Genomic DNA, 27,767 nt, shown 5'->3' with positions numbered 1-27,767 from the left:
ATCACTAGGCAAGTGAAAAAGACAACACATTGAACATTTTTTAATTGTTTATCCACTAAGGATGATTTATCCTGAACACAAAAAAAGCAAAAAATAAAAATAACCAAAAAATGTTTAAAAATACCCCCAAATTAATATTTATCCAGAGAAAATAAACAGTAACAAAAATTATGATCAACATCATTAATTCCTAGTAGATGTATTTCAAAATAACACAGAAATATTCCCTAAACAGGAAGATAATTACTTTTTTAAAAGACAAAAATAACAAATGTCAAAAAAGGGGAGAATTCAGAAACCCTATAATTGCTGGTGAGATTCTAAAATAGTGTAGTCACTTTGGAAAACATATTGGCAGCTTCTGAAATCTTAGAGTTGCCATATGTTCCAATAAAGTCCACTCCCAGATAGACAAAACAGAGGACTGAAAAAAAAGTCCACTCAAAAACTTGTACACAGAAATTCAAAGTGATATTATGACTAATTGCCCCAAAGTAAAAATGACCAAACTTTCATACACAGAGGAATGGCAAAACAATATGTAACATATCCATACAATTGAATCTCATTTGGCAACATAATGTAATACTGATCCAAACCTCAAATAGAGGAACCATGAAAACATTATAAGTGAAAGAGGCCAGCTATAAAACCACATAATATAAAATTCCATTTTATATAAAATGTCTAGAATAGGTAAATATACACAAACAGAAATTGAATTAGTGGTTACCAAGAGTTTCTGCATATCTGTGTATATATGTGAGTATTGCACAGGTGCACAGAGAAATGGGAATTGCTGTTAAGAGACACGAGTTTTCTTACTGGGCACTTAAAACATGTTATAAAATCAGGTAACACTGATGGTTACACAACTCTGAGACTATAGTAAAATCCAGTGAACTGTATACTTTAAAAGGGTGAAATGGTGGTATGTGAATTAAATCTCATAAAAGTTCTATTAAAGGAGAACAAAGACATTAGAGAGGTTAATCTCTCTGGCCCCCGATAAATTTCCAAACATGTCATTAAATTTTCAGTGGACATTCAATCTACTTTTATTAAACAATAGGTACATAAAAATGAACATGTTCCTCCACATTCAGTGGGTTTTCAGATTAATTGCCAAAATGTTCCCTAAACCTTGCAATATATATGCAAGACTCCCCTCTTTTTGACACCCAAAGAGTTCCGCAAAAAGAGATATATTTGTTAAAATAAAGATAAACGGCTCTGAATTGCTGGTTTAAGAACAAGATATTTTTTCTTGACTTCAGTCTTATATACCATGTATACTTAATAAGATCTGGTAATCTTGGAGTACAATCACTATAGCAATCATTGCTGCTATCAGGAACAAGTTTCCTGAACATCTGCGGCCCAAGTCAGAATATAGCTTGTTCTCTTTTTTCCTGTCTTCCTTCCCCTTGTCTATATTCCATATCCTGTTGACTTGTGATAATTAGGTTAAAAAAAAAGTGATGGGTCCTGACTGATATTGGACAGCTCAGTGATGCATTAAGCCCAGTGTTTTCCAACAGGTTTCCGCCAAAAGACAGCCCCGGGGGAAAGAGACAATAGCCCACTTCTGTATTCCAAGAGCTTGACACATGGTGGTAAATGTCTACTGAAGTGTTTCTTCTGCACCAATATAACATGAAGCAGTCTTTGAACATGCTAACAGGCTTCTAATTCCCTCCCTTTTACTTTCTGACATATATAGCAGTATTTGATAAATGAACATCAATCTCATCATTCAACTAAATTCTGGGAGTGAAGAATGAACATGGAGGTCATGTCAAGTCTTCTAAAGTTTTATTTTCTTAATTGAGTTTATGATTGTCAATTATATAATCTTGCCCTTAAAAAGAAGAAAGATGCTGTACTGAAAGTATCTCAGGTAAAATTTAGTAGAAATGTGTCTTAATAGTAATGAGTTAGCAATAATTTTAGGGTCCTGGGAAAAGCAGTAGGTAAATCCTAGCTTCTTTTTCCCATTCTAAAATTGGAATTAACAGTTATTTAAAATCTGTCTCAGCACTGTCATATTTAGTTAAATGAGAAAAGCATGAAATACTTTGGAAAATAATTAAGAGAATAATAGGACATTATTGTCACCACAATATGTGAAGCCTACATGCAATTCAAAGCTTATATAACTAACCAAATACATATCCATGAAAGGGGGTATCCATGTTTCTTACCCAGTACGTATATTTTTCTCACAGGAAATGACCTTGATGGTTCCTTACTTAAAGCAGATCCCAATAGGTTAGTTTTTTTAAAAAATGCAATTATTTAGAGTATCTCGCCTGCATGGGCTACCCGTGACGTATTTGATATGCCAAACACAGTAACAACAAGTCTCATGATGGAGACATTACTGGGCCCGCTCGAGCAAATCGATGAAGAACGGGAGGACCGTCATTATATTTGTCATTATTTCTTCATTATAATTTGATAAGCTGATTAATTTGAACTAAAGAAAATATAACACTTTTATAAAAGTCTAATTTAAAACTGTTAAAAGTACATTTCATTTCTTTGATGTATCAAAATGAAACCTACAGTTTTTATTATTTTCCTGTTAATAAAATATTCTTAATTTGGAGCACGGTCTCTTGCCACCTCCTAAAAAAAGTACAATGCAGCAAGTAAAGAAACAGTCATAATTTCACTTTAGTGAAATATTACTTGTTTCCAGCACATTTATTTGTTAATCTCATAACAAAAATCAGTCTTTTTGAGAGGCTAGGCATCACCCTGTAGGTATTACTCTTTATTATGTCCAATGAGCTGGAAAGAGTGGGCTGGAGCGATAGCACAGCAGTAGGGCGTTTGCCTTACACACAGCCAACATGGCCGACCCGAGTTCGATTCCTCCGCCCCTCTCGGAGAGCCCGGCAAGCTACCGAGTGTATCTCGCCCACACGGCAGAGCCTGGCAAGCTCCCCGTGATAAAATCGATATGCCAAACACAGTAACAACAAAATCTCCAATGGAGACGTTACTGGGCCAGCTCGAGCAAATCAATGATCAACGGGAGGGCCTTTACTTTACTTACTTTACTATGTCCAATGAGCTGGAAAGAGTGCAAATTAAAGAAAGAAAATCAATGACATGCCTTTGGTAAATCAAATTTGCTCATAAAAAGACATTTAGAAATAATATTCTGGAAGGTTCCCATATAGCTGCCTCAAGAAAAACTTGTCTACTCAACAGACTAAGAAAAAATACAAAGAATTAGTACAGGAACATGTTCAAAGATAAAAGTCTGAAATATTTCTGGTATATAGTTATCTCTAGAAATTAACAGCAACAGTAAATATTATTCAATATTAATAATGGATTAAAAAACACAATAAATGCCATTTTACCGCAAAATAGATGGTTAGTACTAAAAGAGCTATGGGAAAAAATGCCTATAATTCATAGGACAAGGTCAAGGAAAAACCAAACAACCAAACACAAAAACACTAGCAAAAGTCAACATACAATAAAATGATTAAAAATTAATACTAAAATCTACAGTGTCTAAAGAAAAATGAGAAAAAGAGAGAGAATAAAGGCAGGATGTGGAGGTGAGGGCAGGGGGCAAAGGGCAGGAGGAAAACTGGTGATACGGTGGCTAGAAATGTGCAATGGTAAAGGGGGTGGGTGTATGTCTGAAACTCAATCATGAAGATCTTTGTAACTGTCTATCTCACAGTGATTTAATTAGTACTTGTAGTACTATAGCACTGTTGTCCCGTTCATCGATTTGCTTGAGCAGGCACCAGTAACGTTTCCATTTGTCCCTGCTGCATGCTAGTGTAGCCCAATGGCGTCTGCTCGCTCTAGGAACATGAAGTGAGACTTGTTGTTACTGTTTTTGGCATATTGAATATGTCACGGGGAGCTTGCCAGGTTCTGCCATGAGGGCGGGATACTCTCGGTAGCTTGCCGGGCTATCTGAGAAGGATGGAGGAATTGAACCTGGGCAAGGCAAATGCCCTACCCACTGTGCTCTGGCTCCAGGCCAAGATTTAATTTAAAAATTAAATTAAAAAGTTCATGTTAAAGTTACATACAATATCCTGAAGTCCTATTAAAGATAGTATAAAATGAGGAAAATCCTAACAATTAATGAATTTAGGGAAAAAAGAACAGAGGCCAAAGAGATAGTACATGGGATAAGGTGCAAATAGCTGATCTTGATTTAATCCCTTGTACTATATGGTCCCTAACATCAAGTAAAGCAGGCTGTGGCCTTTGAGACTGGGGCTGTTCATAATCCTCAGCACTAGAGCCTGAGCAGCACTGCAGCCCTCGGGCTGAACCACTGGCCTGATTGGCCAGCAAGCACTAAGAGGCCCAGACATCCTGAGCACTGCATAGGAGACATTCCCACTACTTCAACCACCACCACTGCCCCCTGCAAAACAAGCAAAAGTTAGAACATATTAAAAAACTCACTTTTCTTCCTGACATTTCTAAGGAGTTGATACTATGTCTAAAGGGTAGCAGTAATTCAATCAATCAATCACTAAAAATATAGTAAAACTGACTGTGGCTAGGGAATTTTGGTTGACTAGACAAAATGAAAACTCCAATGCTCATCATGTGTGATGGGAACACAGCTTGATATCAATGTCAACTATGTCTTCTGTAAAATGGGAATAATACTAACACCCACACTATAAGATGGTTTTGGGGATTCAATACAATGAACATTAAAGCACTAGGCATAGTACCAGAAATTTACTAAGTTGGCGATTACCATAGAAAGTAGATCAGTTATTAGTAATCATTATAAGGCAAAATCATTTATGAGATAGAGAAGTTTTTTCTGGAATACAGCATTTTAAATCATCAAATGCCTATTTCTGAAACTGTGAGGAATATTCAACTCTGATGATTAACCTGAGTTTCAAGTTAATTTTAGAAAACAAGAGGGGACTTGAGTATTCAGGCAGTTTAAAAGGTCACTAAAACTTGGATTCTGTGAACACCAGATCTACTGATAATATCACATTTCTGGTACTGAAAACTTAAAAAAAAAGAATTTTGTCAATTCACTAATGATACTGTCACCCTTGGAGCTTTATCTGGGTATGTAATATCTTTAAAGTAATAATGTAACAGCAACAACATACAATCAAGTATACTAAATCCAAAATATTTAAATCACTATATTATGACTAAATTCTAAAGCTGTAAAGAACAGGGAACTGTTTTTGTATCCTTCACTCAGTAATAAAACACCTATTAAATATTCACTACACTGAATTTATTAAGTAATGCACACAAAAATAAATCAAACCATAAACCTGTGCTACATATTACTGGAATAAACAACCCTACTACGGTTACAAAGAAAAAACATCTATCCAATAAAACAATCATCTATAATTTAGAAGTAATATAGTCTCCTCTTTCTATATGGTAGGTCTGTGTTAACAATCTTTCAGAGTCTAATAACCTAACAAAAAAGGAACTTAGGGATTTATCAAAACACAGAGGAAATAGACAAAAGGCATTACTATAAAAGTTCTGTGAATTCTCTCAACTCAAGAAAAACAAAACTTAAAAACAATAACAACAACAAAAAGAAAACAACAAAAAACAGCAAGAAGACAAAGCTTTCATTTCCAATGGCAGTAATGATCTACTTTAGTTCCAAATCAGATATTCTCTAAATAATTTTACATAGTATTTGAAAAAACTAAATAAGTGATGATTTAAGAGAAAAACATGTCATATAACACATTATAAATAAAATCAGGTCTTTGATTTCTTCTCTTGAAAAATATCTCTGAATTTATTTTTCCTTTACATCTCCCTCATTACTATTATTTATCTGAAGATGACTGCTATATAAGAGAAAAACTACAAGATCAAGGTTGCACCAGGATATGAAGGTTTATGTAAGACTCACATATTGTAGGATGCTTGACTGGATCAATCTAGGAGCTGTTGACTCTTTGGGATTAAGTCATTTTGCCATGTAAGATCGTGAAAAAGGGATGCATTTTTTTTTCTAGTGAAGAAACATTTCCACGAATTTTAAAAACATCAGGTCATGGGGCCAGAGTGACAGTGCGCAGGGTGCTTGCCTTGCATGCAGCGCACCAAGGTTTCATCCCCTACACCATCTATGTTCCCCAAGCCCAGTTAGGGATAATCTCTGAGTGAAGAGCTTGGGGTAAGACCTGAACATGGGCCCATAAAACAAAAACAAAAAAATCAGCTCCTCAGGGTTGGGAGTTAAGACAGCAGCTAAGACAGAGACCCAAGTTCCAAACCAAAGCACTGTTGCGTACAGTTCTGGAGAGATCAGAGTTAAACCTGGACTGTTCTGGGACCTACAGCACTGGACGCCACACTCTCCACACTAGCACTTGAATAATCAGCTTAAACTCAGTGCTTCCCAGGCTTTCTGAACACAGTTTATGAGATCCCATTTTCTTGTTGCCTCCCAAACTAGATCAGTTTATCTAGTCACACTTCTTTTTAGTTTTGTTGTTTTTAGGCCACATCTGGATTACTCCCAGATTTATACTCAGGGATCTCTACTTCCCTGGAACTGCTAGAGGAACCATATATAGTAATGTGGATTAAGATCAGCCACATACAACACAAGGGTTTTAATGCTGACACTTATCTCTCTGACTCTTTCACATGTCTTTTTAAAATTTGGAGCAACATGCATTAATTTTCATAAAATGTTAAAATACGAAGAAAACATGAAATAAATTTCTATATTCTAGAACTTCTAATGAAAATCGCACTGTGCTATCACCCCAGCCCCCTCCTTACAGTCTTTTACATGTATCTTTATAGATTGTTTGAGACCAGGATGCAGCCCTACCCTACACTTTCCAGCAGGCCACTCCAAAGAACTCTCTTTCATAATTGTTAAAAAACAAAAAAATTCAATGGCTAAAGTGCTGGCCTCACAAGAGTAAGGCTGTGAGTTTGATCCCTGGTACCTTGGCTGCATGCTGAGCATGATCCTGGAAACTCTTTTGTTTTAAGTCACATTCAGTGATGCTCAGAGATTACTCCTGACTCTGCACTCATGAATTACTCCTGGTGGTGCTGGGGAACCAAATGGGATACCGAGGATTGAACCCGGGTCAGTCATATGCAAGGCAAATGCCCCACACTCTGTGCTAATGCTCTGGCCCCAATCCTGGCAGCTCTTGACCCCTGCAAACTGCCTCTGCTTGCCAACCACAACACGGCCAGATGTGTGCAAGCATCACAAGTGTAGGGGGAGCACAGTCCCGTGGAGTTGTGGTTTTCAGACAGTCAAAAAGGTGTCAGCACTGCAGCCCAGAGTGAGACCCACACCAAGCACGTGTGTTAGTGCCGTAGGTAGAATGTGTGGGCACTGCCATGAGAGGAAATGTGGTGGTCCATGCCCCACCCACAAGCACTACGACTTCGTGTGTGCCTCTCCCCCACCCCCATCATGAGTACCACATGAGACACTACTGATGCCCACTTGAGCCTGGCAAGCTACCGAGAGTATTCCGCCTGTGTGGTAAAGCCTGGCAAGCTACCCATGACATATTTCATATGCCAAAAACAGTAACAAGTCTCACAATTTGTTGTGAGACATTACTGATGCCCACTCGAGCAAATGGATGAACAACGCAAGGACAGTGCTACAGTGCTACACTGCTATTGAAAATATCACAAGATTTACCCATATATTCTGAATAAACCTAAATACACAACTTGAGTCTAATCTATACTCCACAATATATTAAACTCTTGATTTCTGAAAAAAAGAAAAAAGAAAGAAAAGGAGAGAGAAAAACTAGCTATGATTTAAAAGTGTCTCAACGTAGGTCTTCCGTATATTTAGCTTAAAACTGGACAAGATACTTAGTAAAGGAGGAGGAAAGGGGATAATATTTATATTAAGAGAGGTACTGTCTGAAGCCGGACAAAACCCAGGTATACAGAACTTTGTGACTTGGGACTCTGGGTTCAATGGGACCGGGAGCGGCGATCCTCTGATGTTTTCCCCTGCCTCTGGCAACCCAGCAGTCATGCCCATGAGCCACCTCTCAGCGGTGCCTGATAATCTTGTCATGGGCCACTATCCAGATGGCACGGCTTTCTCTCCTGGAAGGAAGCAATGCCCACCATAGTGATTCCACTGGACTCCACGCCAGGCTGTTTTACTCGGGGCACCCCAGAGGGGGCCAGTGAGAGCCCTCCCTGCCCCAAGGGACCCAGAACCTACAGTCGAAAACCTCCACAACCCAACCAACAACCACTGCCATGCTCAAGGTCGCTCCCCACACACCCGGGCCTCATGCACAAGTGAACCTATTCCTGGACCACATGCCAGCATTCGCAGCTATGTGACACATCACAAGACACTCCCTACCCATTCTCCAAGAGTACCACATTACATTTGATGGGGTTCAAATAGTAGGCAACAATCATAGAGGGAAATATATATGTACACATTTTCAGATATATACATATATATGAAAATTCACATCACTCAACCTTTACAACATGTTAGTGATATCCTAAAGAAGGACTTAATGGCCCCTGCCAAAATAGAACAATCTTCACACTGTGTCCTCTATGGATAATTTTTTGAAGCATTTTCAGCAGTATTTTATAACAAAAAATACAAAAAAATTATTTTAGTTGTGCTTAGGGACAGGGATTGGGGCTTGGGATGGAAACATCCCAAATATGGTGGTGGGAAGGTGTAATGATGACGGGATTGGTGTTTGAATATTAAATGTAATCAAATATTGTGAACTACCTTATATAAAATAAAATAATAAGAAAAAAGAGGCACTGTGTCAAAAGGAGACAGGACAACGGGGAACAAGCTTGCATGGTTCCTGTCCTCAAGGAGCTCAAGGCTAATTCTAACTAAAAGAACAATTGTTAGCAGGCAAAAATACTTAAAAGATGTTCAATATATTTAAAAATACTTAAAGAATGTTAAATATATTGAAATTTCAGTATATCTTTGAGAAAAAGATGTAGTCCACAAGTTTTAACCAAACAATTCTTTTGTCATTTGCATTATCTATTTCTCAATTATATGAATCTTTTCTATTTCTTATGGCAATAGCAGTGAGACAGAAATTCTACTTTGTTTTTTAAAAAATGTATATAAATAAATTTGGTTTGGTTTGTGGGGCATACCTAGTTGTGCCCAGGGTTTGAGCCAGGTAGAAAATGGGGCTTGAAATTCAATCCCGGGTTGGCTGTGTGCAAGGAAAGCATCTTACCCACCGTACTCCCTCTCTGGCTTGGAGATAAAGCTTTTAAGCATGCTCATGAAACATTTGTATGTATTATTTAATGGCAGCATATTGTTTTATTCACATATTTGTTGAAGTTTCACTATTCTTTAGATTTTAATTTTAGTATATTGAGGATGCTCTCTAACATACCTTATGTGAATATTCACCAGAGAGGTATTTTAAATTATATGCATTTATGCTGTGTTTATGGACATACACACACACCTATATTTTTACACAGAGGAATAGTCCTGAACTGGTCTACACAAAGCTATCAAAATTAAGAGTTCAACTCAAATTATTCTGTGTTCAATTTGTTTCTTGAAGTTATCATATTACAATAAATAGTAGAATGGAACCATAAAAGTATAAGAAGTCAAGTTTTAAGTGAGCTTTCTTTGTTTAGTTAATATTTAATTGGAATTGCACTGCAAGATGGGATCACAATGGTTTCAAAATTTCTAACTTTTCAATTGCATAAGATAAACATACCGTGACAGAATCAAGTGTCTGTTTCACTTGCTGCATCTTCAGTGAAGAATTTTCAGTGTGGGCATAGTCATCTACTGGAGAAAAGCCTTGATGAGGCAGTTTAGGACAGGTACACAGAGCATCTTGCATTTGGTGTATACAAGGTAATGGAAACGTTCCACTGTAGCATTTGAATATTTCAGCCTCCTGCTGGGCAACTGGGAAATAAATCCATAATTAGTTCAAATTACCAAAAGTATAATGAAATAATTCAACCATAAAATGGTAGTATTAAATTATGAGAAACTTTTAATATATTTGAATCCTAGGAACAATAGGCAAAATAATTTGGTAAAATATGAAATTTCACACTTAAATTATTCCAGGAGAATAATAAGGCAGCATAATTGGGTAAAATATGAAACTCCACACTTAGAAACCCATAAAAAGGCAGTGGAATAACCTAATAGATGATTTCAGATTAGGCAGTGTTATAAGTGACTCTGGAAAAACAACCAAATCTTGTTCTGACAGATATTACAAATTAGGAAAGTGATTCAACTTTAATTATACATTAAATATACATACAATATTAATGAAAACTAAAACTAATCTTATAAACTATTCACAACCTATCTCCCTAAAGATGTTTTTGTATTTCTATATTTCCCAGTCATAGCATATGTACATTTAACATATCACAGTACAAATACAATTTAACCTTTTCTCAATTTAATGCAAGCACGTTTCTTAATTCTCTCTGTAATCACTGTTTTAAAATGGTTTATACTATTCTCACCTAGGGAAGCACAATTAACACACATATTCTTCAATTTCTATACATTTGCAATGTTTTCTTCTTTCTTTTATTATAAGCCATGAAAAAGTACTATCAAGAGTTTTTTTTTCTTAGATATAGTTCTTTCCCTGAACTTATTTAGAATGGGATAGATGGCTTAAGGATGACATTTTGTATGATTATGATGAAGACAAGGAGGACAAAAGCACCTGTATAACCCTAGATTGTTTTAAAGATGCTTTAGGAAACATTACCTAATCATTTTAGTGGCCAAAGACTTAGTTCAGCAGTTATTTAAAATAAATAAATTTGAACAACAGTCTATTATATATACAAAAGAGAAAACCCTAACTTAAAAAGCATTTCCTCAATTATATAATTTTAAGTGGAAAAACTTTCTAATATGAAATAAAAAACTATAGTGATAATTAAGACTAAAATCACGGCAAAAGACCAGCAGATTAGTCTTAAGAGATTTTATGGATCAGAAGAGTTATATATAGAAACTTGAGCATATATGTAAATATTTCTGCAACTCAAACACATAAGTTTTATCAGATTATTCACATAAGGTTTACAAGACTCAAAAATATTAAGAATTATCAACATAAAAGATGTACCAATTTTGGTACAAAAATAAGCATCTGAAAACCCACCATAATTAGGGAATGGAGCAATAGTTCAGTGGGTAGCGCACTTGCCTTGCATGCAGGTGATCCACGTTTGATCCCTGGCATCCCCCAAGGTCACCAGGAGTGATCCTTGAGCACAGAGCTCAGATTTAATCCTGAGTACAGATGGATGTGGCCAAAAAAGTCAACAACCAAACAAATTAAACAACACCATAATTAAACAGCAAGTGATAGTTACTCTACATGACCAAAACAGAGTTTTTTTTTTTAAAGAACTCAGATTTGTTCTCCTTTTTAAAAACTACCAAAAAGTGGATACTAAAAGAAGAAATAAAGCAGTCTTCTTTATAGCCTTATTACCTATTACCTATGGAGAGCTAAGACAACAGTGAAACATGTAAGGAAGAAAATAAATGAATTTAAGGAGGTACATACTGTCAAGTGTTGGTGCCACTTTTATGTGAAGTCTCAATAAAATTTCAACAATAAACCACTTGAACTTAACAACTGACTTCAGAAAGGTTCTTTGGTACCAGATCAACATATAAAAATCAATTATATTCTATATTCAAGTAACAAAGAATAATTATTAGAAAAAAAGAATATTTCCTTATAAGGAATCAACTATGACAAACTTTGGTAAATATATGATGAAAGAAGTATATAGCAAGTACAATACTGTATTGGTGAGTGAAAATGAGAAGTCCACTGAAAGACAAATTATTTTTATGTTGAATAGTCAATATAATTTCACGCAAAATTACAGGTGGGATTTTTTTGGAGAAATTTTCAATTTCTAAAATTACCATGGAAATGCTAAGGAGCAAGAGAGTCAAAACAGTTATGAAAAAGAACAAAATTGACTTCAAGTCATATTACAAAGCTCCAGTAATTAAGATCCTTTATTAGTGGCATAAACAAATAGATCAAAAGAACAAAATAGAGAGTGCAGCATGTACAGGCAAGGTGGAAGGCAATTTACTAAAGAAAAGCTATTCAACAAATACTGCTCCAACAACTGGATATTCATGTATGAAAGAATAAACTTTGATCTATACTTTAAGCCATATACAAAAATAATATAAACTATAAATCTAAGTATAAAACCTAACACCATAATCAATACTGGTTGAAGTGTTACTAAATCATAACCCACAAATTATACATGCATCATCTAATACTCAAAATTCACAATTCAGAGGCAAAAAAAAAAACCAGACAAATTAAAACTCAGGCAAGACTTGAACAGACATTCTGCTGAAGTAGATACAAATAACAAGTAGATATGTGAAAACATGTTCAATATCATAGTCATAAGGGATTAAAATAATTAAAAGTGGAACAGAGAGATAGCATAGGGGTAAAGGCACTTGCCGCATGGGACCAAACCTGGCTCAATCCCCAGGTTTCCAGAGGACAGCCTAGAGTGACCCCGAGTACAGAGCCAGGAGTAAGCAGCCCCTGAGCTCTGCTGGATGTGGCTCCCCCTGGCCATTAAGAAGAGAGAGAAGGGGAGAGAAGGGGACTGTAGAACAGAATTAAAGGCACAATAAAATAGCAGTGCATACTATCAGAATGACTAAAACTTAAAAGGTTGATCATTCCAATTTGGCAAGGATATGGGGACACTGAAACATTCAGACAACTGTTAGGGATGTTAAATATCATAATCACTTTAGAAAATATTTTTGGAGCTTATAAAGTAAAATGTGTTTCTACAGTAGGATCTAGCTTCCTTATTCTTAATAATTCAAGAGAAATGGAAACAAGTGTCCACACAAGAAACTTGAGGATGAATACTCATTAACACCTTTATATGTGATGGTTACAAAATTGGAACCAAACCAATTTCCTCCCAACATTTGAAAGTATAAATAAACTGGTAACCTAACAACCTAATTCAGCTAAAAGGATAAATCATTAAAAACACCAAAATATCTATTAATATCACATTAATTATGAATAAGATAAGGCATACATAATTACCTATATACCAAATATACTATTTCAAGTATACTACCAAATATACTATTTCAGCTATATACCATTCTAGAAAATGTAAATTAAGAATGATTATGTGAGGGGAAGAGGGAGGGAGGTAAAATAACTTTTGGAGATGATGGGTATTTAACTTTACTGAGATGAAGTCCCTATAAGGTTAACCAAAAGATTACCAAAATATACATTGAGGACAATACAAAAATTTCACAAAAGAACTATGTGGTTAATAAACATTTACTTGGCACAGGAGACAGTGTACAGCTAAGGCATTGCAGCTGTCAGCCAAGTTTGATCCCTAGCATGGAATATGGTCTACCCCAAGCTCTCTCAAGAGTAAGCCAAAATGTGGTCCCAAACTATACATATATATGTATACATATGTATGTATATGTATGCATATATGTGTATATCTTTGTGATTTATACATAGTGATATTACAGCAATAGGGTGTTTGCCTTGCATGCAGCCAGCCCAGCTGAGCCGGGTTCGATTCCTCTGCCCCTCTCGGAGAGCCTGGCAAGTATCTCATCTGCACGGCAAAGCCTGGCAAGCTACCCGTGACGTATTCAATATGCCAAACACAGTAACAAGTCTCAAAATGGAGATGTTACTGGGCCCACTTGAGCAAATCGATGAACAATGGGAGGACAGACAGTGACAATATTGAACATATGCTCACTATTTAAGAACTATAATAAAAAAAAATATATAAAATAAAGTTTCTGGCGGGGAGTATGCTTAACCAAGTCCTTGTATCTGAATATATTTCTTTCCTAAGAAATACACTGATGTAGAGTACTTAGATACATACTTAAATTTTGTTTTAAATATTGAAAAACAGGGGCTGGAGGGACAGTACATTGGGTAAGGCACTTGCCTTGCAAATAGCCAATCAGGGCTCGGTTCCTGGCACCCTATAATATGGTCCCCCTAGTCCACCTGGAGTGATTCCTGAGCACAGAGTAAGAAGTAAGCTCTGAGAACTGTCAGATGACCAACCAAAATCACAGTAATTATAATAATAATAAAAATATTTCAGCTTGAAGCACTTACAAAAAAGTTGTGTGGTTTGTCAGTAGATTTTTATCTTTACAGGAGGAAGAATGAAGAAAATAAGATATTTTAATACATTGTCCTTTGCACTTGAGGCAAAAATAGGCTGGTTAATATGAAAATCTGCATCCAATATGTTATTACTTTATAATATAATAAAATAAAAACAATATATTATTTCTCTTACACTGATATTAGCAGAAAGATTTTCTTGTGGTTCAAGACTCAGTTCCTTTGGTTATGGTCTACTGTAGAAAGCCCTGGTACTATTTATAGTCACTGACTGGACACCTATTCCTTTATATCTAAATTACTCTATTTCCAACCATATTATTATTTCTGTAAGGTGATAAATCTACTTCTTTAGCTTCTCTGCATTAAACAATTCTGTAGGATCCTCCTTCTTGCTAATATTTGCAATGTGTGCAGAATTTCCTTGACCTTAATCCTTGCATACACCTAAAATGTATATGTTGAGATTCTAACTCACCATCTGATGGTATAAGGATGACCCTTCCATCATGCGAGGCTGCATCTGCTTTCTCCACAGTTAGAAAAGGCCCCATCTATGAACTAGAACTCCCTGGAAGCTTGATTTATCAGTTTCCATTCTTGGATTTTCCTTGTACCTTATAAACTTGGTTATATGTAAGTCATCCAATTTAGGGCACTTTCACACAGCTGTCCAAATGAACCAAGGCAAGAGACCAAGGCCATAAAGAGTGCCAGGGCTCAAAACATGGTCAGCAGCATACAAGGAGGTGCCTGCTATACTATGTTTTCAACTATCCCCCCACACACACACACATCCCCCCCCAACACAATTTGTAGGAAAATAAAAGATACATATTCTTGAAATATTGTGAAGCTAGTAAGGGGGGAGGGGGGGAATCTATCACCAGTAACAGTGCCGTTGTGTAGTTGCCCATTGATGACCATGTATCAATAAAATAATTTGTATTGATAAGGAAGACTTTTTCAACTTAATGTTCTTTCAGAGATTTAATCAGGAAACACAAATAATTAGAAAAAAAGAACATGATAAGACTGGAGTCTAGTTCCTGGTTTCACAGCTTTTCTGAACACACATTAGGTGCTCAATAAAGAACTGGATTGCCTAAACAGTCACACTCAGAATTAACACTGATTCTGGTGAATTACTGCCACCTAGTGCAAATCCAGGTTTATTGCATGGGATTATCATGCTGAGAACTTCTCAAATTAAGTTCTTGACCTTACTTAAAAAATTACATGCATATTTATTATATGTCAGTTTTCAGGCTACATAAGGTAAGAAAAGAGAATGTGGTTGTATCTCTCCTTCCTATAAGGTACAAATAATTAAAAAATCACATACTCAACAGAGATATATAAATTAAAAAATATTGAGGTATATTACACAAGCAAAAGTTAGTGATTTTGAAAATCTAATAAAAAGAAAGCTAAGTATAGCAAAGAAAATCATGGACTACAAGTTCAGACTTATGAATCCAAGCCCTGGCTCCTGTAAAATGGCAACATTTGTTGCTCTTATCTTTACATACAAAGTATTTGTGAAGTGTTTGTAACAGTAACAGGTACACAGAAAGTCAAATGCATTAGCTATCAATAGGAAATATATGGCAGGAACATAGAGATTGAGGTAGATGAATATTAAGAACAGAAAAGCAATTGCTAAACTATAACATCAAAAATTTAATTCAGTAGGAGCCGTTTCTCTGACTAGTATTCTGTTATTATGGGAATCCTAAAAGTATCTTATCTGTGGTGCTCTGTGACTAAATTTTGTACTACTAGATGATTAACCTTTTCAACATCAAGCAAATAACACTGACTTCTGAAAGTAAAAATCATATTTCTTACCAAAAACAGCAAAAAGTCAGTAGAATGAAAGATACAAAAAGACCACAACCTGAATACATGGTTAAAAGGGAAAGAAGCTTGCTGACTCTTCACAGATTTCGCTAGAACTGAAAGATGAATGATGTATTCAGCTACCATGTGGTCTATCCACAGTTTATTTAACTTATTGAAAAACGAGCCTGCTCCATTTTCCTTGAAAACAATATATATATGAAGTTCAGATAAATATTATATAAAAAAACATTAACTATTCTACATAGTTTGAAGTTTATACCATTAAAACATTTACATAAACGTACACATAAAAATTATTTTTAGATAAGAAATTTGGGACAAAACAGTCTCATATTTAAAAACATATTTAAAGTTTAAACATATATTTTAAACTTAATATATTACATATTAATATATATAATTATATATTAAAATGTTATTATATAAATATATTATGAATAGGTATTTAAAATATATTTATATAACTTTATATTTAAATTTTAAATATTTAAAGCTTGAAACCTTGTATTTTTACTTTATATTTAAAATATTAAGCTACTCACTCCATTTATATTTAAAACACAAAGTGTATTTAAAATTTAAACTATAAAAGTATAAAGTATTTAAAATATAAATCAAGGGGCTGGAGTGATAGTACAACGGGTAGGGCATTTGCCTTGCACGTGGCCAACCCAGGTTCGGCTCCCATCATCCCATATGGTCCCCTGAGCACCACCAGGAATAATTCCTGAGTGCATGAGGCAGGAGTAACTCCTGTGCAATGCCAGGTGGGACCCAAAAAGCAAAAACAAAACAAACAAAATAAAATATAAATCAAAACTATCATGGATGAATAATACTTTAGTATCCAATAGTAAAAATAAAGAATGATTCTGGTTTGGGTTTACTGAGTAAAATATGAAAGTCTGAAACATATTTTAATTGTTGTCAGGGACGTATAACACTCATAAGAACACTGTTAAATCTTAGATTGCCTGAAATTATGTAACTTCTTCCTAAACTTCCTCTTTTTTAAAAATAGGCAGCAAAAGTTGGCAAAGTATGTAGAAACGTTGAGTGTTAATTTGCTTGTAAAGGTGTTATGTATCAAAATATCAAAAAATGCATTCTAAATTAATTTGTTGCACAAAATAATACTAATTTTATACTGTGTATTATTTCAACATTTTAATTCTAAAACACTGATAGAAATCCTTTCTCCTCTATGTTAAAATGGAATGAATGTAACATAATGCTCTGAAGCTTACACATTTAATGGTTTTCAAATATGCTGTTCTACAAACACTTTTTCAAAAAGGAATGCTAACCAACATAAACAGTAATAGAGAGGGGAAGGAAAAACTTGTTTCAAGTCCATTCCTTGGAGAGAAGCTTAGTAATATAGTTTTCCTATAAATTCTCAGGTGAGCATTATAACAACCTATTTTTACCTTTTTTGGTCCTCTTAACATAGTGTTATCAATTTACAAATTGCTTTCAAAGCCTTTGTGCTACATGTTCTTGTCAAACCTCTCTCCTCTCATTCTGTCTCTATCTCTGTCTCTGTCTCTGTCTCTGTCTCTGTCTCTCTCTCTCTCTCTTTCTCCCCCCACTCTGTCCCTCCCAGCCCCTAATATCCTACCCCATTAGTAGTAGTACATATATAGACCAGATAAGGAAATGAAGTTTCAGGAAGGCACTTGATCCATAAGGCCATGAACTTGAGCCCAAAAGTAAAACTTTTGGTGTTTTTTGTTTGTTTGTTTGTTTTCATTTAAGCTTCCTAAACAAATTTTTTTAGTCTCTATGCTTGGTGTCTAAAAAATGGACAAACACATATGAGTTTATTTAAGGATGAATTTAAGGACAACAAAATATAGCATGGAAACAGATAACAGTAAAATTTGCATTTGTAGTAAAAATGTCAAAAGCCTGAGAAATTAATTAGAAACTGAATGAAGACTGTTGTGAAACACATTAAGGGGCAGAGGAAATAATCTTGCAGCCAAACTCTAGTTTCAATTACTAAATACTTTAGGTAGAACTGCCTTATGTAAAGATTTAAAGTACAAAGAAAAACCATTTGCTCTAATATGTGGGTTTAACCTAAATACCAGATTTGGACATTAAATGATTTGAAAAGTCCTTTTGTCTTTTCCGATACTTATGCAGTATTATTTCTGCTAAAATTTCCTTTATAATAGTGAATAATACTATATTGTTTAATAAAAAAGTATATACTACTAGTAAGATATCCTATTGTTACTACTAAAATCTGAATAAGTTGGAGCAATTTACTACTTATTCTCTATAAAGTTCAGATATGACAAATCCTAAATTTCCAAATTATTTTCTAATATAAATTATCTTTTTAAAAAAGGTACAAAACGTCCATATAGGATCAACTGTCTGCTAACTAATTAGACAAGTTCTAAATTGGTTGATGGTTGTGCTATCAACTCATTGGATGATGGTGGCAATATCTACAGCAACGTAATTGTTAGCCATTCACATTTCATTACTTTAAAACACTTTGTTCAAATGGTTTGACATTATTACATATATATGTATATACATGTATGTATATATATACACACTGGAACATAATATCCTAAATATAGCAGACTAATACAGACATGTTATTTTTGTGTAAAAATAAATATATGAAAAAGAATTACAATTTTGAGAGTAACTACGCTGCTAGTCAATATGCAGATCTACAAAATTATAATTTTATGGCAGAAATTTGAAAAGTAGATCAAATATAACTAATTCTGAGAATGACATTATTTGAAAACTATATTTAGTCCTCTTTTTTGTTATTTCTCAGAATGACAGAATAATACGAGTATAAAATTAAGTTCTAATTATGGATCTTGTTTTCATTAACATTGAATTTTATGCCTTAGTTTCATGTTAAATTGCAAAACTACAATTTATTGAAATGATGCATTTTAGTAAAAAAAAACAAAAATATAGAATCAGAAATTAACTCAATATTCAAAAAATATTAAATGTCTATATTCCCTAAATGTACTTACATTTAAATTTAAATTAGTACCTCCCAAATCAATTTTAGGTAAATTTGTTTATTTAAATTGATTTATAAAGAAAGTATGACTGTATTTGTATGAATATATAAATATAAGGGTACACCATTATATCTAGTTCTGTAAATATCTAAACTCCTTAACTGTAATTATTGAAAAAAATCATAACAAAACAATAATATATTGTTATTATTCTTTGCTCATATTTAAAAATACATTCAAGAGACTTCTTTTAAGTAATTCAATGATAGCTTGCATGAAGCTCAAAATTCCTGACTGAGTCTAAATGTAAGCACTGTAGCCCTGTCCTCCCGTTGTTCATCGATTTGCTCAAGCAGGCACCAGTAGCATCTCACAACAAACTGTGAGACTTGTTACTGTTTTTGGCATATTGAATACTCTTGGTAGCTTACGAGGCTCTCCAAGAGGGGCGGAGGAATCGAACCCGGGTCAGCAATGTTGGCCACGTGCAAGGCAAATGCCTTACCCGCTGTGCTACCTAATTTTTTTCCTTTTGGACTGTGCTCAGACAGTGCTTAGGCATCATTCCTGGTAGGCTCAGAGGACCACACAGGATGCATATAGATTACATGCAAGGCAAATGCCCTACCCACTGAACTATGGATCCAGCCCCTTTTATTGATTTATTTATGTATGTATGTATTTCACCTTAAAAATTCTTTACTTCACAAGTAGACTTACCATGGAAATCATAAATATATAGAAGAATAGGCTCATTCTGTCCAAATGCACAAAATGCAACCATATTTTCAAGTGGATGATAGGAAATGTCACGAATGGGTGACTTGACTGGCAAGTCAGAATACATGGCTACTTGCTCTCCTAAATAAGAAAAAATACATAATGCTTAAAAACCTTTCATAAAATTCTTCAATTTATTGAAAATATCTATAGCAAACATAAAACATATCATTTACATGAAAAATCTCATAATATACATAATTTGATCACTGGTGTTAAATAAGTAATTTTTTATTCTCCTGGTATTTTTACTTTTCATTCCAACCTCTCAATTAGGTTTTAAGTAATAAAATGAAAGGAGCCTAGAAGCAGGTTATCTCATTTATATTTTATTCATATATGTCAGAAAAATCCAGTGCGAACTATGGTAGAAATTGCAAGATTCAAACTAAAGAAACTCTCTGAATGAGGCTTGAATTATTTTTCTGTTCTTCCAGAGATTGTTTAACATAGCATCTGCCTTTAAAATGCATATAGTTATGCATATAAAAGGTTTAAAACATAAGTCTGGAACTGACAGAAAGGAGAATTCAAAAAGAAAAAAATGTGTATATATTTACTGACGGGAAAGAAAAGAACACTGGTAAATTTATGTGAAATAAAAATTACTGATTTGGCCATAACTGTGCCGCCCGACCCTGCACCAGGTTGCTTCACTCCTGGCGCCCTGTAAGGTGGGTGGGTGGGGCCCCTCCCTGCCCCAAGGGACCCAACCACAGCAGCCCAAAACCTCCAGAACTGATCTACCACCACTCTCATGGCTGCTCTCCACATGCTCCGACTGAGCCTCACCCAGGACTAAACCTATTCCTGGACCACACGGCTGCAGAACACTTCGTACCACACATCCTACCCATACTCCAAGAGTACCACACCACATTTGATGGGGCTCATAGTAAGAGGTAACCAATATTAGAGGGAAAAATATTTTTTACAGATATATGGAACAATAGCACAGTGGGTAAGGTGTTTGCCTTGCACACGGCTGACCCGGGTTCAGTTCCTCCATCCCTCTTCGAGAGCCCGGCAAGCTACCGAGAATATCCCACCCACACAGCAGAGCTTGACAAGATCCCTGTGGTATATTAGATATGCCAAAAACAATAACAAATCTCACAATGGAGAAGTTACTGGTGCCCGTTCGAACAAATCAATGAACAATAGAAGGACAATGCTACAGTGCTCTATATCTACACATACACACACACACACACACACACATATAGGCAGATATACATATATATATATATGCATATATATTAGCACACAAGACTCAACCTTTAACAACATTTTAGTACTCTCTTATAGAAGGGCTTAATGGCCCCTACAACAATCTTGACACTCTTTCCTCCATCTTGACACTCTTTCCTCCAGCAGTACTTTATTATAGCATTTTCAGTGGCTTTTCATAACAAACAAAACAAAATATATCATATCAGTTCTGTTTGGGGGCAGGGATGGAAACATCTGAAATACGGTGGTAGGAAGGCATAATGGTGGTGGGACTGGTGTTTGAATATTAAATGTAATTAAATATTGTGAACTACCACATAAAATCAAAAACTTAAAAAATTTTTTTAAAAATACATTCTTCAAAAAAAAAAGAAAAAAAGAAAAAAAAATAAGAACAAAATAAAAATGTAAGCAAATTAAAAAAAAAAATAAAAAAAATAAATACTTTCTGAATTTGTAAAAAAAAAATACATTCTTCTACAATTAGAAAAAAATTTTATTTCAAAGACATCTAAAGAAAATATTAGCAGAATAAACAAGGAGAAAGAAAACATTCACTAAAAAAATAATTTATTAATTTAGACAACATTCTTCATAGACATTGGACAGTCCATAATAAGGTTTGTATGAAATTATAAGGTATCTGAATTTCAAAAAAGAAAGGAAAAAGGAAAAAGAAAACACCTGAATAGCAAAGCCATAACTGAAAAATAAAAAACAGGGAGGTATCTCATTACCTCACTTAAAACTATGCTATAAAGCCATAGTGATCAAAATAGTGTGGTATTGAATAAGAACAGACTTCTGTCCAATGGGTCAGAATAGAACATTCAATGACAAACTCCCACATATGTGGTCAACTATTTTTTGACATAGAAACTGAGAACATGAAATGGAGTAGAGACAGCCTCTAATACACAGTGCTGGCAAAACTGGATAACTACATATAAAAAATTAAAGCTGGATCTGTATCTCACGCCTTACACAAAGTGGATCATAGATCTTAAGATCAGACCAGAATGTGTTTTTAGCATTTTTCTTGAAAAACAAAGGTGAAGCACAAGTGAGGTTCTCAAAGTAACGGTTTAGTGTAAAAGAAAAAAAATTGAAGTTCAATAATTTAGGCAGCTATTTCACATGTCAAAAACTTTGAGGAAACATAATTGTCTCTAATAATTAAATATTCAGTAATTTTTAGTGTTAGCCTGGTTACTCTCAAATTCAGCTTATACAATTTTTATATTCTATTATAATACTCATTAAGTGCTAAGTACTTAAATGCTAAGTACTCATTAAATACTAAAAAATAGTTCATTACAGGTAAAGCAAAACTAAATATTAATTTAAAATATGAGATCCTATTCATGAAGCTATTAAAACAATAAGCATAATTTATTAGTTTCATTACCAGCTTTCCAATACTCAAAATATAACTGAGAACTGAACCCAGAATTTCCTCAATAATTATTTTATAAAACAGTAGTTTCAAAGTAAAAAAAATATGGAGATCAATAAAACATTACCTGTTTCTGGATTCCAAACATATACTATACCATCTTCACTTCCAGAAAACAGAAGAGTCCCACATGGTGTCAGAGTACTGTGAATTTTCTCCCGGTAGTTTGCTGCACCTACAAATTTTCTTGCTGCTAATCTATATAAAAGAAAAGGTTATACAAGTGTAACCAATTTAATCCATTTAAAAAACTGGCAATAGAAAAGCTTTTCTTTTAAATACTTCATATGCATTTAGTAAACAATTTTATTGGCATACACAGAAATAAGAAAATATATTTGGACAGTGTTTTGCCATGTTAAATTCAGTGCCTTTCAGTAATACCTTTCAAATCTGTATAAAAATTACAACACAAAGTTAAATAGTGCAGATACATTTTGAGACACAGATTGAACCCAACAGTCCTCCCAAGCTCTACTGGGAGTGGTCCCTGGCACTGCAGTGGCAGTAGATCCCAAACATTCCTAGGGTATAACCCAGAAATTAAAAAAAAAAAGAACACTGGAGCAGGAAGAGGTTTGTGTGACTAAACTACTTACTTGAGCAACTACTTGTTCCTTCAATACTATTAGGAATCTAATTTCCTATTAGTAAGTCTTGCTATATGGCATAAATTTAACATAAACTAGGACCATACCCATATTATAATAGCTATCAGATTCTTCACTAAGAATTCTTAGTGAAGATTCTTAGTGAAGAATCTGATAGCAAAAAATCCGATAGCTATCATGGGCTCTTAGTAAAGCATTTAGGCTCTGCTAGTGCCCAGTTATAGAAGTATTACATAGCAAATAATTTTTGAGAATATTTTTGTGGAAGAAATTCTAGGATGGATGCAAATAAAGAAGAGATAGTTCTAGATATATCTCTTAATTTAGTGAGTTTATAACTTAGCAAGAGAGAGAAGAAATGTATTCATATAAAATATAAAATATACACCGGGCTAGAGCGAAAGCACAGCAGTAGGGCATTTGCCTTGCACGCAGCCAACATGGCCGACCCGAGTTCGATTCCTCCGCCCCTCTCGGAGAGGCCGGCAAGCTACCGAGAGAATCTCTCCCGCACGGCAGTGCCTGGCAAGCTACCTGTGACGTTATTCGATATGCCAAATACAGTAACAATTGTCACAATGGAGACGTTACTGGGCCCGCTCGAGCAAATCAATGAATAACGGGAGGACCGTGACCGTGACCGTATAAAATATACAAAATTAATGTAGAAAGTTTCCCCCAAAACACTGAAGATCTGAATAAGAGATTACATCCAGCTAGGAAGAGAAACTACTTTAAAGAAGCAGCATTTCAGTTGGTTACTAAAAAGTAGATAGAAATATTCTTATTCCTTCCTCATAGTCCCTAGTTGACAGACTTTATACCCTAAGCTTTGGTTTGAATGCTGTTACACAGTGAACTGTAGTTTCAGAAGGTTGGTACTTTTATGGTAGTTGTGATATGGTAACATATTCTGAAAAGGTGTGAAATTATACACCTAAAATATATATATATATATATATATATATATAATCACTTAATGTTACCTCAACTAAAAAAAGACAAAATAAAATTGGATAGGAAAATCTTAAAAACTGTGACTAGGGTCACACATACTGTCTTCATAAAAACCTTGATTTGTTACTTTTGGTTCTTATGCCAAAAATGAGAATGTAATTAGAAATAAATCAAAAGTAGATGTAGATGGAATTCTTTTATTTTTCTATATAATTACTTTGTGGTTTTTATTTGGGGGTGAGTGGGGCACATCCAGTTTGGCTCAGGCTTTCTCCTGGCTCTTTGCTCAGGGATCACTCCTGACATGGCTCAGGGGACCACATGGGGTGCTGGGATAGATCCTGGGTTGGCTGCATGCAAGACCCTCTGTACTATGGCTGCAGGTCCGTGTGTGATAACTTAAAAATTTACACAAATAGGGGGTCTGAGCCTGAGTGATACTACATGAGTTATTCACCATGTGCATGGGTACATCAATTGGGACCCAAGCTCAAATCCCCAGCACCATCACGGTCCCCTGAGCACCACCAAGGTTTACAACTGATCAGAGAGCCAGGAATAGGCTTTCAGCACTGCCCAATATGGTCCAAACCACTCCCCACTACCCCTACCCTGACCAAAATCACACGAGAATATAATGCTAACTGAAGTGAGTCAGAAAGTAAAAGATAAATAATAAATTATCTTGCTCATATGCTGAGAAGAAAGAAAGAAAGAAAGAAAGAAAGAAAGAAAGAAAGAAAGAAAGAAAGAAAGAAAGAAAGAAAGAAAGAGGGAGGGAGGGAGGGAGGGAGGGAGGGAGGGAGGGAGGAAGGAAGGAAGGAAGGAAGGAAGGAAGGAAGGAAGGAAGGAAGGAAGGAAGGAAGGAATTAGATAATCCCTGATGGAAACAAATCCTGAGATGTGATCATTGAAGAGGTAGGGGTAGATAAAAGGGGGTAATAGTGGAGGGATCTTGAGACACTGGGGAGGAATTGGTATAGTAATTCTGAAACTATAATGACTTAAACAGTATACCATCCCAGGATGGGAGAAGCATGCTGAAAGTAGACTATAGACCAGAAATGATTGCCAATTAATACCTCTTCTGCAAACCACAGCACCCAAAAGGAGAGAGAGAACAAAAGGAAATGCCCTGTCACAGAGGCAGGGTGGGACCAGGGGGATGGGGAGTGGGAGGGATACTAGGATCCGTGGTGGTGGAAAATGGGCACTGGTGGAGGGATGGGTACTTGATCACCGTATAATTGAAACCCAAATACAAAAATTTATAAGTCTACAACTGTACCTCATGGTGTTTCAGTAAAAAAAATTAAAAACAAAAAATAAAACAGTATACTGTCTTCAATAGTATTAGTATTGTATTTTTTCTTTTTATAGAGATATTATTATAGCTTACAATACTATTGAAGCCATTATAGTTGCAGAGTTACTACACCAATTTCTCCCCCAGTGTCTCAAGATCCTTCCACTGTTGGTTAGAATATTTTAAATAGTTTATTTATAAATTATTTTATTCCCATGTAAATCTAATGAGAACTATATATTCTTTTTCCCACCAGAGAGTTAAAAAAAAGGAAGGGTAATAAGGCGTGGAAAAGAGAGTATCTGACTCTACACAGTTTGCCTCCAGAGCAAATACATGATTTCAAGATAAATTGTTACTGCTAAAAAAAAAGAGAATAAACCAAATGCCATAAGTCTGTCCTTCTATAAGCTGTCTCTACTCTTCAGTTAAGATAAATTGTCCCTCAGCACTCATTATCAAGAAAACTTTGCTAGGAAAGGGCGGAAAGAAAAAAAAATTTTGAAAACAGACTTATGATCACAAGAAACCTATACTCACCAAACTTCACATTGCCTGACCATAACTTATCTCAAGCCTTTTGTGTGTTCTATCCTGCCGAAACATTTCATATTGTCTAAAAGGACAAATCCATCAACGCTGAGTGCACAAACCAGCCAATCTGAAGTCTTTTATGAAAAATTATAGTATAACCATCGAATTTTATGTTCTTGTAAAACATAATTCTTTTATTTTTATATAAAAATATTAAAAATGCAGATAAAAATATTTGTCAGGCATGATGAGTACTTTATATGTTGAAAATAAATGATCAGATTACCATCCTAGAAGTTCTCACATTTTAGTCTAATTAAATGTTTTGAGTTTTATTTTGGAAGTGATACAATTAAATTGTAAACTACATGTGAGATAATTGTGTGTCTCAGTCTCCAGCAGAATACATGCCAGTGTCAAACTGTTCAACATAAATACTGAAAGGTTTAATAGTCAGTTCTAAAAAGATAATTGAACAAGATACTAATAAGATGGTCACATTTGCCTTTCTAAATATAATGATGGAATCTTAAAAACGACAGAGAGATTTCTCTCAATTCTTATGCTTGCTTTCCTAAATCTCCACTACTACATTAAGGATCATTATCTTCACCTGCCTATTTAGACACAAGAAAAAAACAAAAAAGGCGTATTAATCAAAACCCCTTTTAATTATGATATAGCATCATAATACTATACCAGCATCACAGATTAAAATGCATACCATGTCAAAAGTTTTTTAATTGCCAAAACAGAAAGCAATTAACTATTTTTCGGAATCATTCTGAACTGTTCATAATCCTATGAACTTTTTATAGGGTCACAATCTTTATTGGGAGTGAGGTGAGGTTGGGCTGTTAATATGAACAATAGGTTATTTAGCAGCATCTCAGGTGTTCTATTCACCTGGAATAGAATCAACAACCTAATCCATCTATCATAGCATCAACCATCAAAAATATTTACAGTCTCTATCAGTTGCTTTTATGGAGATAGACCTGTTAGTAGAGAACCATGGCTATATTTTATAAATATATCTTAACACATTGTTTACCAATGCTTAAACTGCCAATACTGAAATATACTTACAGTCTGAGATCCATAATTCTCAAAGTACTATCTTTGGTATGGATTAATAGGCGTTTTCCATTGGGATGAACCTCCAAATAATTTATTGGAATTCCCTTAAATTCACTTTCTTTAATTTCCTAAAATGATTTAAAAATAAGTTCACTGTAAAGTTTATCTGTTAAATCTTTTCTAAAAGAAAAAAACTAAAATTACATTTTTAGCTGTACTACATAAGATGCTTTAACATTAACAAGAAGTTGCTATGTAACTTCAGTTTAAGGATGAAAAGAGTCTGTAAAATGCATTTCCTGCTTATTACATAATGTCGCAACTAATTAGCATCTGTTTTTGTAGTAAACTCACTTTTCCAAAACGTAGTTATTCTCAAACAATAAGTACTTTCAATACACACATTTTCTCACATTGTATTTTCTGCTTATAAAGGAAAGTGCTTGTCGTAAAGGCAGGGGGTAGATTCGGGAGGGGGTGGTGGGAGGAGTACTGGGGACATTGGTGGTGGAAAATATATACTGGTGGATGGGTGTTTGATCATTGTATGGATAAAACTCAAGAATGAAAGCTTTGTAACTGTATCTCACGTTGATTCAATTTAAAAAAAAACAAGAATTTCAAGATTAAAAAAAAGAATGCTTTTATGGAAAACAGGGGTACTGTCAATGTTTATGGCTGACTCCTGTCTCT

The 27,767-nt window shown here is 34.7% G+C and overlaps 1 protein-coding gene across 1 annotated transcript in view; it reads right to left on the bottom strand.

Moving 5' to 3' along the window:
- AHI1 (Abelson helper integration site 1) overlaps positions 1-27,767 on the bottom strand; it is a 231,328-nt gene that overhangs the window by 146,850 nt on the left and 56,711 nt on the right. The window contains exons 15-18 of the mRNA XM_056126207.1: positions 27,084-27,202; positions 22,654-22,784; positions 19,838-19,978; positions 9,765-9,961 (exon numbers count right to left, since the gene is read on the bottom strand). Of these exons, the coding sequence (XP_055982182.1) occupies positions 9,765-9,961; positions 19,838-19,978; positions 22,654-22,784; positions 27,084-27,202 (588 nt within the window). The remainder of the gene's footprint in view (positions 1-9,764; positions 9,962-19,837; positions 19,979-22,653; positions 22,785-27,083; positions 27,203-27,767) is intronic.

The sequence above is a fragment of the Sorex fumeus genome, unplaced genomic scaffold, assembly GCF_029834395.1.
Source record: "Sorex fumeus unplaced genomic scaffold, SorFum_2.1 ptg000061l, whole genome shotgun sequence".
NCBI lineage: Eukaryota > Metazoa > Chordata > Mammalia > Eulipotyphla > Soricidae > Sorex > Sorex fumeus.
Note: the sequence above shows the minus strand (reverse complement) of the source record. Positions and strands in the feature narration are given on the sequence as shown.